General features: G+C 44.1%; 1 protein-coding gene across 3 annotated transcripts in view; it reads right to left on the reverse strand.

Moving 5' to 3' along the window:
* Positions 1–14,553, reverse strand: part of ptpn4a (protein tyrosine phosphatase non-receptor type 4a) — a 225,661-nt gene that overhangs the window by 100,477 nt on the left and 110,631 nt on the right. For all 3 annotated transcript variants that reach the window (XM_039755289.1, XM_039755290.1, XM_039755288.1), the window contains 3 exons: positions 2,634–2,741; positions 1,373–1,415; positions 1,139–1,217 (listed from right to left, as the gene is read on the reverse strand). In XM_039755289.1, the coding sequence (XP_039611223.1) occupies positions 1,139–1,217; positions 1,373–1,415; positions 2,634–2,741 (230 nt within the window). The remainder of the gene's footprint in view (positions 1–1,138; positions 1,218–1,372; positions 1,416–2,633; positions 2,742–14,553) is intronic.

Raw genomic sequence — 14,553 nt, forward strand, 5'->3', positions numbered from 1 at the left:
TGCGCTAAAGAAAAGCGGATACACACAGCTTGCCACACGGTCATTATGAAAGCGGGCTCTTGTTCAAATGTGTGAATCAATAAGGTGACAACATTTAAAAATACACATATAAACTCAGCAAAGAGCATGTGTTGATTTGAATAAATACAGAGTGAGTCCAAATTATGTTAACATTTGAATGGCGGAAAACAAAACATACTTCATATGTGCAAGATGATTTGCAGGAATGTGTCAGCCTGCTCGCCATCATGTTCAGCACACAAAAACCAATGAGCAAAAGTGCCATTTAAAGGCCGGACTCTCATTTCGCGGGGAATTGATGATACCACAGTCCGTATTCTGTCCTTCAGGTCTTTGATATCACCTTCACCATAACCCATAACCAGATCTCACAAGGTGTCAAATCAGGGGAGTGTGGAGGTCCATCGACCTGGAAAGGTGTGGTCGAGATCCATTAGTGTTAACATACTGTGGTGGGCTGGCACCCTGCCTGGGGTTTGTTTCCTGCATTGCGCCCTGTGTTGGCTGGGATTGGCTCCAGCAGACTCTCGTGTCCCTGTAGTTAGGACATAGCGGGATGGATAATGGATGGATGGATGCATGCATGTTAACATAATTTTGACTCACCCTGTACATTGAAAACACTCTGTGGACAGCCAGTTGGCTGAGATCTCCAGGACTTTGTCTGTTAAAATTGGCGGTGGACCCTCACCAGAAGTTTCTTTTTCCCCATTGATGCTGCTGACCGTGTTTTTGGTTTGGTTTCCACCAGTGTCAACTGGCTGGCGTTCACCAATGCATCAATGGACAGATATTTCCATTTAAACATATCCGTTTCTGTTTTGTTAGTCATTTGTGAAGATTGTAGAACTTGTCACGGCGCTCTGCTAGAGCGCTAGATAAAATAAACTGAACCAAACTCAACTTTGTCCTACCATTGTGCAGCAAGTGCATGAGACTTCCTGGCGTTTGATATAATAAACTTTTTGGATGTTTATGTACCTATCAAATCAAAAAATAATGGCATGAGATATTCCTTTCATTGCTGTAGGTGATTATGAAATGAACGCCTTTTCTATTATAACAATCGGCTGGCCGTTGAGACAGATTGCATTATCTGACATTATTTTCAACTTACCTTGTGTACTCCTCTTGTAGCTTATTTGGGTCGCTTACAAAAAACTTCACTCGAAAGTTGAAATTATGTGGCGATCCCCCTGAATTATTAAAAAATTGACAACAAAATGAACCAATTATAAGTAGAAAGAAAAACAAAAGACACTACAAACTCTTCAAATTTGTAAAAAATTAAGAATTCAACTCTCTATAAATGGACTCAGAAAAGGAACAAAGGGAATAAAAAAAAACGTACTTTTTAACTGTTTTCTAATGGGTTTGTTCGGATCCAGCCACCTCTGTGAAAGACAAAAATCAGTTGCAAGCGTGAAAAAAAGGAACAAGTAGAGGCGCACACAACACAGACGAGCGCCCTTGCTCTCCACAAATGGCGGCGGTGGTCAAGCTAACTTGGCTTTACAGGATCACCATAAAACTATCTGAGCTTCAAGGATGAAGTCGTGTCTGCTCTCATATTGTGAGACATTCATACAAACAAAGTAGACAGATAACCCGAAGAGGAGGATGAGGAGGAGGAAGAGGTCAGGCGAGATCATCAGAAAAGAATTACGACTCTACATATGACACTCATCCATCCATCCATCCATTCATTTTCTAACCCGCTGAATCCGAATACAGGGTCACGGGGGTCTGCCGGAGCCTATCCCAGCCAACACAGGGCACAAGGCAGGAACCAATCCCGGGCAGGGTGCCAACCCACCACAGGACACACACAAACACACCCACACACCAAGCACACACTAGGGCCAATTTAGAACCGCCAATCCACCTAACCTGCATGTCTTTGGATTGTGGGAGGAAACCGGAGCGCCCGGAGGAAACCCACGCAGACACGGGGAGAACATGCAAACTCCACGCAGGGAGGACCCGAGAAGCGAACCTGGGTCTCCTAACTGCGAGGCAGCAGCGCTACCACTGCGCCACCGTGCCGCCCATGACACTCATAAAATAAATAAATATATGTAAATGCTTAAAGCGTACAGACATTTCTCTCCTTGTCATGGCAACTCATTACTTATTTCCAAAATGAAAACCGAAACAAGGAAGTTTAAAATAATGGACAGGAATTCAGATTTTTGCTTCTGATACTGAAACACATGGAGGCAAACGTAAGCCCGTTATAACTGAAAACCACGACTGTGCAGCTTCAGAGTTAGAAATGAGCCGTGAATAACTGGGAATAAGTCAGTCAGTCATTTTCTAACCTGCTTAGTCCCGAGCAGGGCCACAGTGGTGGGTGCCGGAGCCCATCCCAGCTAGCACAGTGTGCACGGCACAAACAAACCCTGGAATCTGTACTTGTATGGGCACCCGTTCTGTATTTTATTAAGCAGTGGAATATATTCTTGCAAATTAACTGAGAATTGTTCACTCAGTGAAGAGCACTACACAAACAAAAAGTTATTGTAATGGTAATGTGGTGCACGGTTATCTATGGCATGTTTAGAATTTTCAATAAAAATGAAGGCTCTGGTCAGATATGTAGGAGTACTCACTGGGTTGTCACTGGAATCATCTGCTAGCTGCAGTCCAAAGTAGTCTCTCTCAGTCAGCTCAAGATGTTTAAACACTAAATCCAACAGGATCTGTCCCTGATCATGCTTCTGTAGGAAAAAGAAAAGAACAATTGGAATCAGCACCATAGTTTAAAGCTAGCAGAGTCATCCTTAATTTCGTCAGATGATGGACTGTTAAATTCTATAAAACATTAATACGTTTGCCAGTGTCCTTCTTAAATGCATTGGGATGGATGGATGAAAAGGCACTACATTAGAGACCAGCCACAGTACCTATCAAAGACCGGAAATGGAATAATTAAACAATATATATACATACATATATACATACATATATACATATACACATGTTCATTGCATTTGTAGTCTGAGTCCCAACCTGATTGAATGGGTGGCAGACGACCAGGGACCTTGCCCCACCAGGACAACTGGAACATGGACAGACCAGGAGAGGGGCACTATCTTTACCTGGGTGCAAGAGGGCAGCCCCCCTGGATTCCATAAGGGCCACCAGGGGGCACCTGGACGATCCTGGAGCCCTGGAGGACAGCACTTGTGCCATACCAGGAAGTGCTGCCGAATCAGGAACCATGTACGCCCGGAGTGCTTCTGGGTGCAAGGGCAGCACTTCCGCCACACTAAGAAGTGCTGCCGGAAGACCATCACAGAGCACCTGGAGCGGGATAAAAGGGGCCGACTCAGTCCATTGGAGGAGCTGGAGTCGGGTGGAAGAGGATGAAGCTTGCAACGGGAGGAGTTGAGGCATCAGAAGAAAAAGAAGTCTAAAGGACTGTGAGCTGTATTGGGCCGAGTATTGTATTGTGTTGTGTGCCCAGGAATAAAACATGTGTGCTTTTCGACATCTGGAGTCCGTGTCTGTCTGTGTCAAGGCTGATCTTCCACTATATATTATATATATATATATATATATTATATATTTATTAGTAGGGAGTAGGGAGCCAGGCAGGGCCCTCCTCACTGTCCTGAGTGGAATGGCTAGTTATAAAAATGTTGACAGGCAGCACCTGAAATGCACACAAGACTAAAATGAGTGGGGCAGGTAGTTGAATCACACTAGAAGTCACTACTGCACACAATGTAGAGTACGTAGTTTTATACTATGGATATCCTGACACCATCTTTATGGCCCCCAGAAGTCCAAACCAATGCTGGGTAGCCTTGAAGAGATCAGTTCTTGGCAAAAAGGGCAACCTGTAGGTGATGTGGTCATACCGCCTTCGTTCATAAAACTTTCCAAAGATATAATGATCTTTATGAAGTGTATGAGTTATAAATATTCCTTCACTTGAGGCAGGCTTCAAAGTCAATGAATGTATGTTATAAATGTAAGAAAAACAGCAAAACTGATTTCAACATATCACACCTTAGCACTGTCAGCCTGAAGGCCGCCTTTATTGCAGGACCGCGCAGATGAAGGGCGACTCTTCACCACTCAGTGAGGTCTCGCTTTTTTAAAATGTACAGGAACACCTGAATTGGGTCAGAGCCGTGCTGATCGCATGAAGTATAATTCATGAAGGCACTGAACATCCTCCCGTAACACACGTCACCCTACAGTGCTGGATATAAGACACACAGCATCAGACCAAATGTCACTTGCTCACTGACTTGCTGGTGTCTGTGACTCGAATCTTCAATTTCCCTCTCAGCAGCACTGCCTGGAGACTCTTGTCGGCAAGATGGTGCAGTCGGACTTGCTGACAGTGAAATGAGGTCAGTACAAGCAGACATTTAGCTATGTGAGTAGATGAGGCAGTCACTCTGCATCACCCTTGATGTAGTAAAGAAATGAAGCCTGGAGTCATTAGATTATAAGACCAGGGATGATTATAATTAAATCATTTTCAGCCTCTACTTGTAATACTATTTTCGGCATCAAGTTGAAAATATGGCAAGTTATTTTGTGAAAAAATAAAGTAAATGCAAATTTGATCACTTTCTGCTAACCAGCTGCTTTATTTATACATTCAGAACTTCAGAAGTTAGACAGACAGATACACACACACACGTCTGATAGATACACACACACACTAGAGCCTGAATATACACCAGTATGACTAAAAAGAAAGGACATAATTTAAAAAAAAATGGAAAAGATCTGACTTGGCAGTGCCAGTCCCAGTCAGGCTGTTGGTATAAAGGAGCTCAGTAGTACTCGTGAAGTAAATCGTTACATTTCTTACGAACACTCTGGATTAGGGTGGCTTACACAAATTCAGACTGTTTCGATGGTGCAGGTGGCACTGTACTTTTGTCCTCTGGCACCACGATACTCACGTTGCATTTTCAAAACTGCCTTTGCCCGCCGCTCTCTCACACAAATACTGCATTTCATTCATCCATCCATCCTCTTTCACTTATCCGAGGTCGGGTCGCGGGGGCAGCAGCTTGAGCAGAGATGCCTAGACTTCCCTCTCCCCGGCTACTACTTCTGGCCCTTCCGGGGGAATCCCGAGGCGTTCCCAGGCCAGCCGGGAGACACAGTCCCTCCAGCGTGTCCTGGGTCTTCCCCAGGGCCTCCTCCTGGTTGGACGTGCCCAGAACACCTCACCAGGGAGGCGTCTAGGAGGCGTCCTGATCAGATGCCCGAGCCACCTCATCTGACTCCTCTCGATGTGGAGGAGCAGCGGCTCTACTCTGAGCTCCTCACCCTAACTTTAAGGGAAAGCCCAGACACCCGGCGGAGGAAACTCATTTCAGCCGCTTGTATTCACAATCTCGTTCTTTCGGTCACTACCCACAGCTCATGACCATAGGTGAGGGTAGGAGCGTAGATCGACTGGTAAATTGTGAGCTTCGTCTTACGGCTCAGCTCCCTTTTCACCACAACAGACCGATGCAGAGCCCGCATCACTGCGGATGCCGCACCAATCTGCCTGTCGATCTCACGCTCCATTCTTCCCTCACTCGTGAACAAGACCCCGAGATACTTGAACCCCTCCACTTGGGGCAGGATCTCTCCTCCAACCCTGAGAGGGCACTCCACCCTTTTCCGGCTGAGGACCATGCTCTCGGATTTGGAGGTGCTGATTCTCATCCCAGCCGCTTCACACTCAGCTGCGAACCGATCCAGAGAGAGCTGAAGATCACGGCCTGATGAAGCAAACAGGACAACATCATCTGCAAAAAGCAGTGAACCAATCCTGAATCCGCCAAACCGCACCCCTTCAACACCCTGGCTGCACCTAGAAATTCTGTCCATAAAAGTTAGGAACAGAATTGGTGACAAAGGGCAGCCCTGGCGGAGTCCAACTCTCACTGGAAACGGGCTCGACTTACTGCCGGCAATGCGGACCAGGCTCTGACACCGGTTGTACTGCATTTCATGTCTCTAATATCAAAAGCCACGTTATCTGCTTCCCTCCAAAGCCACGCTGTACAGTGTCTGTGTCAGGCCAATAGAGGTGACATCTCTTACACCGTGGCTTGAAAGTTACTGTTAGTAAGTGACCAGTAAACCCCCGATTCTCTAAAGAATCGCAAATCCAAGAATGGCAATCACTTTCTGTTCCCTCCGATCTTTGGAGGGATGAAAAATGATGGAGGGTGGGAGGGTCCAGGGAAAGTTTTCATTTAATTAAATAGATATATTTGTACTAAAATTAACCAATTTATTAAAACTAAAATTGAAACGTAATTGTTATATCATTTAAGTCCAAAACGTCTTTGAGTTGCTGCACTTATAAGTAAAACAAATATCGGAGTGCAAAGGTTTAAATGAAGTAAATTGGAAACAAAAAATTCATAAAATGGTAAATTCTAAATAGTTAATCAAAAATTTCCTTATAAACAACATTTTTGGTAAAGATGGTTTCCTGTCCTTGAATCAGCTCTCCCTTGTATGGAGCAGTTAAAACCTTCACTTTAACGTCACATGAACTCTGAACTCTTGAAAAGGCAACTTAAAGCTGTCCATGTCCACATACAGGCTCAGATAGGTAAATCCCTACCTTGTCCGCGGTTCGTCCTTGGGATTTGTTGATCGACATGGCAAATGCAGCCTTAATGGGAAATTGGTGTCGTTTAAGTTTAAAAGGTAATTCCAGGTCAGAACTTTTAATATCAATTCTGGGAGTCAAAACCGTATTGCCGGTATGGGATCCCGTAAGCACTTGTGCCTCAATAACATTTTCTCTCATGCGGTTCACGACCAACCGTGTACCGTTGCATAAAACTTGTTTAGTATTACGGTTTCTAATAGCATGACTATTGTCCCTACTTTAAGGTTAAGATCGTGTTGTGGTAATCCGGCTGGTCTAATAGTGTTTAAATATGGGAAAATGAAGATGCTCAGTTTCGTCTTCAGAATCAACACTGTCAGATGAGGCTTTCTCCAGGAAGCAATCCAATCACTTGGTTATTTATCTGGTCAACGTCAATAGGTTGTATATGCGGTGATGTTGGCATTCGCGTTCGGGCAGCGGTTGTATTGTGCACGGCTTGCTTCTGGTCTCTGATCCCGGCTTGGAGATCTACATTACTAAACGAAGTTTGTATATGTGGTGGTGTGCGCGTTCGCGTTCGGGAGGCGGTTGTATTGTGACCTGAACTTTAGTTTACAGGTTGTGTTGTGTTGTTTGGGCGCCACTTACTGACTCTGGGGCGTTGAGGCGCTGTGCGTGTGCGCTTTCGGTGCTTCTGGCCTCTGGCATTGGTGCATATACACAACCTTCATTTAGTAATATAGATATCAGTCAAATATACCAGAAGGGGCATTGATAACTGGACCAGCGGCACCTTCAAAGCAGGAGGTCCACATCCGCTGTCCTTTGTAAATCCATGCAGTCAGCGGACTCCTCTGCATGATGCGTTACTCGTCACATAATCCACGTGCCACGAGATCTTTCTCATTGATGCGTTTCATATTGTTTGCTGCTGTCCAGCATTGGTCACCACAGACCTCTATTCTACTGGAAATTTTATTATTGCCGTTCTACACAAAAACATGAGATTTAAAAATTCCTCCTGCCCATCATTACAAACTACATGGGGTAAGTCACATATATAAAACTTGTGGGTGAAATATCATTTGAAGGGTTACAGAAAGTCTTGGCGGGCCGATCACTGGATTCGCATGTCACTCCCTCCCAGTTAGTGTCAGTGCTGGGGTCTGGCAGGGTTTATACCATCAGCTGCTTTTGGGCCAGTTACACGACCTAATAAATTTGTTATTCTGATATTACTTACATGGTATTATACTGTATGTACAAAGCCTAATTATTTCTAATTCTATAAATAAGAAGAGAAAATGCTAGTTATCGGGGGAGAGTCTTAAAATGAAACACACACATACACACACTCCACAGACAGTGCTAGAAAGCTGCTATTAATAATTCAAACTCCAAACACGAGGCAAGGAGCTGTCATGTCGAGTGTAAATCAGGCAGGGTGGGACTTGCTCTGCATCGTGAAATTTGATCCAAGCATTAATGAAGAGAGAGATTCATAAATCACCAGGCTATGAATGCTGCTGTAATGACTGAATGCATCTATCGACTACTTCAAACTATGGCAGCCAAGATCCTACTGCATGAGTGTTGTTCGGTTTAATTGGCTTGGCACGTCTTCTGATAACACTAAAATAAAGTCAATCGAAAAAAGCTAAGAAGCATTACTTCTGGAGCGTAGCTGTGTAGTATTTATTAGACAGAGAGTTTTTGGCTATTGTGGTTTCCTCTCACTTTACACTCATTGGTGGCTCACAACTTGTTATTTTCAAGCCCCACACACCTAGAAAATGTCTGATTTATAGTCAAACCCCCTACAAAAGTCATTTCACATTTCAAGATGCAGGGCTGTTCTTAGGTTTTTGGGGGCCCTAGGCAAATGTACCTGTCGGGGCCCTGCTGTTCCTATCCATATTAATGTATGAGAATTATTTTATCTGTATGAATGTATAATAATTATTTTAGTCATTGTGATGGACGGCTGGGGATCCTGCCCGGACGGGACGCCCTTTCCAGGAGAAGACCGGGGGAATGGGCATGCTGTCAGGAGTACCTCTCCCCGGACACGAGAGGGCAGCACCCTGGGTTTACATCGGGGCCATGGAATTGGGGCTTGGAGGCTCAACCCAGTAGAGGTCGGTGGCCACTGCCAGGGGGCGCCTGGACAGCTCCACCACACCGGGAAGTGCTGCCGGATGTTAATCAAGGGACACCTGGAGCACTTCCGGGTGCTCTATAAAGGAGGCCGTCTCACTCCATTCTGAGCTTGAGTCGGGAGTGGGAGCAGGACAAAGCTCCCAGGAGGAGACAGGCGGCCAAGGACTGAGAGAAAGAAGCCCATATTGTGGTGATTATTGCTGTGTGGATTGTGTGTGGTGTTTGGGACTGTGAACCTGGGTTTATTTATGATTAATAAACGTGTGCAATTGATAAAGATATGCTTTCCGACCAAGTCTCACATCATATAACCCGCGCTTCGCAGCGGCTAAGTATTGCCTTAAAATTTTTATTAAGAAGAGAATTAAATCTTTTTAAACTGAGGGAAAATATACCAATAATTATTTGTTAAGGATCTCTTTGTATACCACGTTGTCAGTTCGGCCCTCCGGTTGTAATATGACCAAGCTGTGCGCTGAGCTTACTCTTGAGCATGTAACGTACAGTCGGCCATGTGAACAGTAATCTTGTCTCAAATCTCACAGCTTGGATTGCTGCTGTCATAATCGGTTTGAGTTTCATGGTTTGTTTCAATTACGACAGTATTTGTAGGACTTGTGTTGAAGTGACATTCGGCATCTGTCAAGCGTTGTAAGCATACAACCAGTTTCATCGATAAAATCACATCCAGCTTTTGAGAGTTTAAACATTCATAAACATCAAAGTGTCCACTACTGAAATCGTCACCTGTCAATCTAAGATGTTTAAGAGGCATTGGCGGTTGTCCAAAGGTGTAAAATATTTGGCCATTTCGGTACACTTGAAAACGACAACCGAACACTTCAGCGGCAGCCATCAACTCACATGCAGATCCATAGGTGAAGGGCTTAAGCATTTCACTCTTCTAGTGCTCCTGTGTAGTCTAATTATCTCCTGTACATCATCAGTCCACACCTTGAACCTGTCCAGTCATTCAATACATAAGACACAATGGATATCAAGAGTGAGCCTGATATGGCCGTGCAATATGTAATAAAGAGAATGGAAAAGGCAGGCGCCATCTCCGGGCATGGAAACCACTCAGTAAGTGACAGTTCTTTGATCGATGGTGATCACCTCGATAGACATGTTAATGGGGGTACGGTTGGAACGATAAAGGAAATGGGGACCTGAACAATGTAAAGTAAGTCTAAAATACCTACACAATAACTATAATCTTAATAAACGAAAAATAAAATAGCGGAGAAGCCGTGGATTAAACAAAAAGGCTGCAGTTATCAGCAGGGAGACGGGAATCCGGTGGCGATGCAAGGAAGGGAATGTAGAGACCGGAGCGGCGGACATCCTTATATAGGCAGGCAGCCAACAACGTGGGAGGCGTTGGGATGGGGGACCCAACGCTGCCTCACACGGTGACCGAGCTGCAGACTATGGACGTATATATGTATGTAAGTAGGATTCAGTTAGCGTTGGGAACCCGCGTACCACATTTCTTGAAGATGGGCCCATAAGTAACAAAGACCGTTGAAAAGTTCAATATGGCGGTCGACAGTGGTGTCATACCATCGAAATAAGTACGTACATTGGTTTCGGTTAGCGCAGGGAAGCCGCCTACCAAATTTCGTGAAGATGGGGCCATAAATAAGAAAGTTCAACATAGCGAACGTTGTCGACCGTTATGACATTTCGTAGAATTTCGAAATGAAACCTGCTTAACTTTTGTAAGTCAGCTGTAAGGAATGAGCCTGACAAACTTCAGCCTTCTACCTACACGGGAAGTTGGAGAATTAGTGACGAGTGAGTGAGTTAGTCAGTCAGTGAGTGAGAGAGGGCTTTGCCTTTTATTAGTATAGATATACATCAGATTTGAGAGGAACATGTCAAAGGAACTTACTGACTATACCTAACGTAGCATGTAAATCAAACCTTTAATGTAAAAGCACCTTGCATACTTTTATTTTTGTAAATTCTTTGATTAAGTCTGAATATTTAAGGGAGTCAATGACATCATGCTCAACTGATATTAACGCCAAGCCATTCAATCGATCTTACATCATGATTGTTCACAGGTCACTCATAATCAGCTTGAGCTTTGAAAAGCTGCATTCAGCAGACACGACAGTTACAGGAATTATCAAAGCGATACGTATTGCAAAAAAGACATTTGGGAAAGAGTCTTGCAAATTGTTCTTGTATATGAATTGCAAACTTTTAAGAGCAGAAATAGTTTGTGGAACCAAATTTGCTAAATTGCACAATTCGGCACATAAATCATAAGCATCAATATCGGACCCACTAATTTCATCTGTTAAGATATTGCTAAGAACGTCACAGCACCCTCTCAAATCAGTTTCGCTCATGCTCGTAATGCATTCGAAATTGTGCAGGAACCCAAAATTGTCAGAATGGGTTTTTATCTGGTCAAATCGTTCAGTCATTGACATTAGGGCTTGATCTTGCAAGACATTGAAGAACACAACATGGAATTTTGTCTTTAGGATCGCATATCGGCTCATCATGAGCTTCATAATCAAATTGTCTCCACACTCTCCTTCTATGTGTGGTCTGTGCAGTTGGAACGTGTATTTCGTTCTCGTCTATTTCCAGGTTTGTAGCTAACTCTTTAGCTGCATCTTGGCCCAATTCAAAACCTGTTTCTTTGTAGCAATTTAAGAAGTCGACTGTGTTCTGAATGCAATTCAAAGCGATGTCAAACTGCATAGCTTCACAATATTAATTTGCGCCAAGAGATCATACCAGATTACTGATAACATCAAGAAAGGGTAACATTTAATTTGGTTTGCCAAAGCGGCAGCCTCCGTACTTGCCTCACAGAGACATCAGTCAATGTAGCACACATCACTCCTACTTGAAAGCTCACAGCCTTAACAGATTTGTGCCGTTTTGTGGAATGGTTTTATTCTCTCAGCTTCCGCTATTTATAGTACGATCGACCTGTTGCGCAGATGCCCTGGCAGATGAGGAGCATGACCTGCCCGTCCACTATCCCAGGCCCCACTGTCACCGTCGATGCTGCCTGTCATCACTATTTCCTCTCTGCTAGCACGTAACCATACTGATAATTCCACCACCAGAGAAGATTTGTACTTCTGAAATATGGACCTGGAAGTTATACTTGGTTACGGCTTAAAAAAAAAAAATTGCCGGGTGGGGCCCTAGGCGATCGCCTACTTTGCCTATGACTAAGAAGAGCCCTGCAAGATGAAGAAGTCAAATTTCACATTTGTGAGCCACAAAGAGTACTGCAGGTGAACAAACGGAACTCAAAAAAACAAAAAGCTTTGAACTTGGCATATAAAATTTAAATATTAATTGAGCAACTCACCTTTCTAGACCTCAGAAATCTTGTACTGTAAATGTGCCCCGCTGTGTGATGCTTATACACTCGACTGACAACCTGGGGGTTGTGGTATCACATGAGCAAGTAATACACAATCAAGGGGTCTAGAGAATTGGAGAGCCCCGTGAAACAATGGGCGCCGGCACTCCACTAAGCCATGAAACACAGTCTGCGAGCTTTGTCCTCCCCTAATAACACCTATTCTACAACTCAAAATTAGATGCACCCCGTAGTAAAAACTGCTGCGCTACGGCCAGGACCGCCAGCAGGAGAGATGGGCTGAGTGTAAGCAGCAGGTGTTCCATCCACTTCAGTCCAGGAGCACTAACCGATTAATGAGAGACAGAGAGGGTGGGAACACGCGCTGACCGACCGAAAAATGACGGCACACTGCAAGACCCCGAATGCACCGCGATAAACTCGGACATCACGCCTCGCTCAATTCTGATTTGGAGTACCATTAATGTATGGAACTAAGATTGGGACCCTCCACGTACTCAGGTAAAACTGAAAAAGCCAGAGGACACTCAAGTCAGACGTCACTTGTAGACGCATTTACCAGAGGTACTAGATACGACAAAAAAAAAGCAAGTGGTGGATCGAGATGACCAACGCCATTACAGTCCATATAGCTAACGTGTCAGTGGACTGCGATTGATAACATTAAGAGAAAGTGTAGTTGGTTTACAATAAATATTTACTCTTTATTCCTCTTCTAAGACTAGGGGGCTCTGCCTCCTGCTCGCTTTGCTTGCCCACCTCCAGGTTTGGTTTACCGAATATACAATTTAAAGAGATTGTTATTTTCATGGGAATTCTTACATATGCATTATTTTCACTTTTACTTTAAAAATTTTGTAAAAACAATACTTTCCTTTATTTCCAGCCCCAGGCGTGGTTAAATCTTTCTCGCAGGATGTATAATGCTGCTCGGCTGAACGCACGCTAAGGAGATGCTGTCGGATCATCTGCTGGCTTCCTGCTGCTGCTGGCAAGCTACATGTTCCGCTTGTCACCTGTCATTGTTTTAAGAGCTGGTAGCACGTGCTGATTGTCTGTCAAAGGCATCCCAAAAACTGCTACGGTTAGATGTCCTTGAACTTGTTTTAAATGTGGTCTCACTGCCTTGTCTCGCGTGACGTTAAAGTGTCTCTCACGTGGACGCCAAATTGTCTTTGCGTGACGTTAAAGTATCTTGCGCGCAGACATCAAATTGTCTTCGTGTTACGTTAAAGTGTCTCTCACGCAGACGTCACATTGTCTGTGCGTGACGTTAAAGTGTCTCTCGCGCAGACATCAAATTGTCTTTGTGTTACATTAAAGTGTCTCTCGCGCGGATGTCACATTGTCTTTGTGTGACGTTAAAGTGTCTCTCGCATGCGGACGTCAAATTGTCTTCGTGTTACATTAAAGTGTCTCTCACGCAGACGTCACATTGTCTTTGCGTGACGTTAAAGTGTCTCTCGCATGCTGACGTCAAATTGTCTTCGTGTTACATTAAAGTGTCTCTCACGCAGACGTCACATTGTCTTTGCGTGGCGTTAAAGTGTCTCTCATGTGGACGTCAAATTGTCTTTGCGTGAAGATCACGTCTCGTCTCCCTAGTCTTTTTTTTTTATAATAGAGAGACGTGTTCAGTGCAATACAACTTTTGACAAGCACCTCTGGATATTTTACTAAATGCCTCTTTGGATGGTTGAAAATATGTTGTCAAAATGATAGTTTAGGTTGTTTGCAAAATGTGTTCAATAAAAAGGCTCTATATTTTGACTGCAACTGTCATGCAATGCGATTCCTTCTCTTCATCAGTGCCACCCCCTTGAAAACTACCACTTTATGGGGTATTAATACTTGTGTGCACATTAAAATACTTTTTGTACAATGTTTGCCTTCTACACAATGGACTTCCAGTAAAATAACAGTGCTTGCCATCTACAATCGTGGCCAGAAGTTTGGAGAATGACCCAAATGTTGTTTTTCACAAAGTCTGCTGCTTCAGTGTTTTTAGATCTTTTTGTCAGATGTTTCTATGGTACCCTGGCAGGCTGTCAATCAACTTCTGGGTCCAATCCTGAATGATGGCAGCCCACTCTTGCATAACCAATGGCTGAAGTTTGTCATAATTGGTGGGTTTTTGATTGTCCACCCGCCTCTTGAGGTAAAGTCATCTCTGATGGAGGATCACAGGAATCGTGGGGTAGAGGGGTCCTTTCATCGGATTGGCTGTCCCAGCGCTGACTCAGCTGTGGAATGGCCAATAGGGGGAGGCAGCTTGATGGCTGAGGTCTCCAGGACTCTAAACAAATCCAAATCGTATTATGGGAAATCATCTACTGCTGACTTCTGCTCTGTGCTTGTAATATTTCTATTGCACTATGATATCGCATTGAGGATGACTTGTCCGCTGATCTGT

This window comes from Polypterus senegalus, chromosome 6 (assembly GCF_016835505.1).
Source record: "Polypterus senegalus isolate Bchr_013 chromosome 6, ASM1683550v1, whole genome shotgun sequence".
Lineage (NCBI taxonomy): Eukaryota > Metazoa > Chordata > Cladistia > Polypteriformes > Polypteridae > Polypterus > Polypterus senegalus.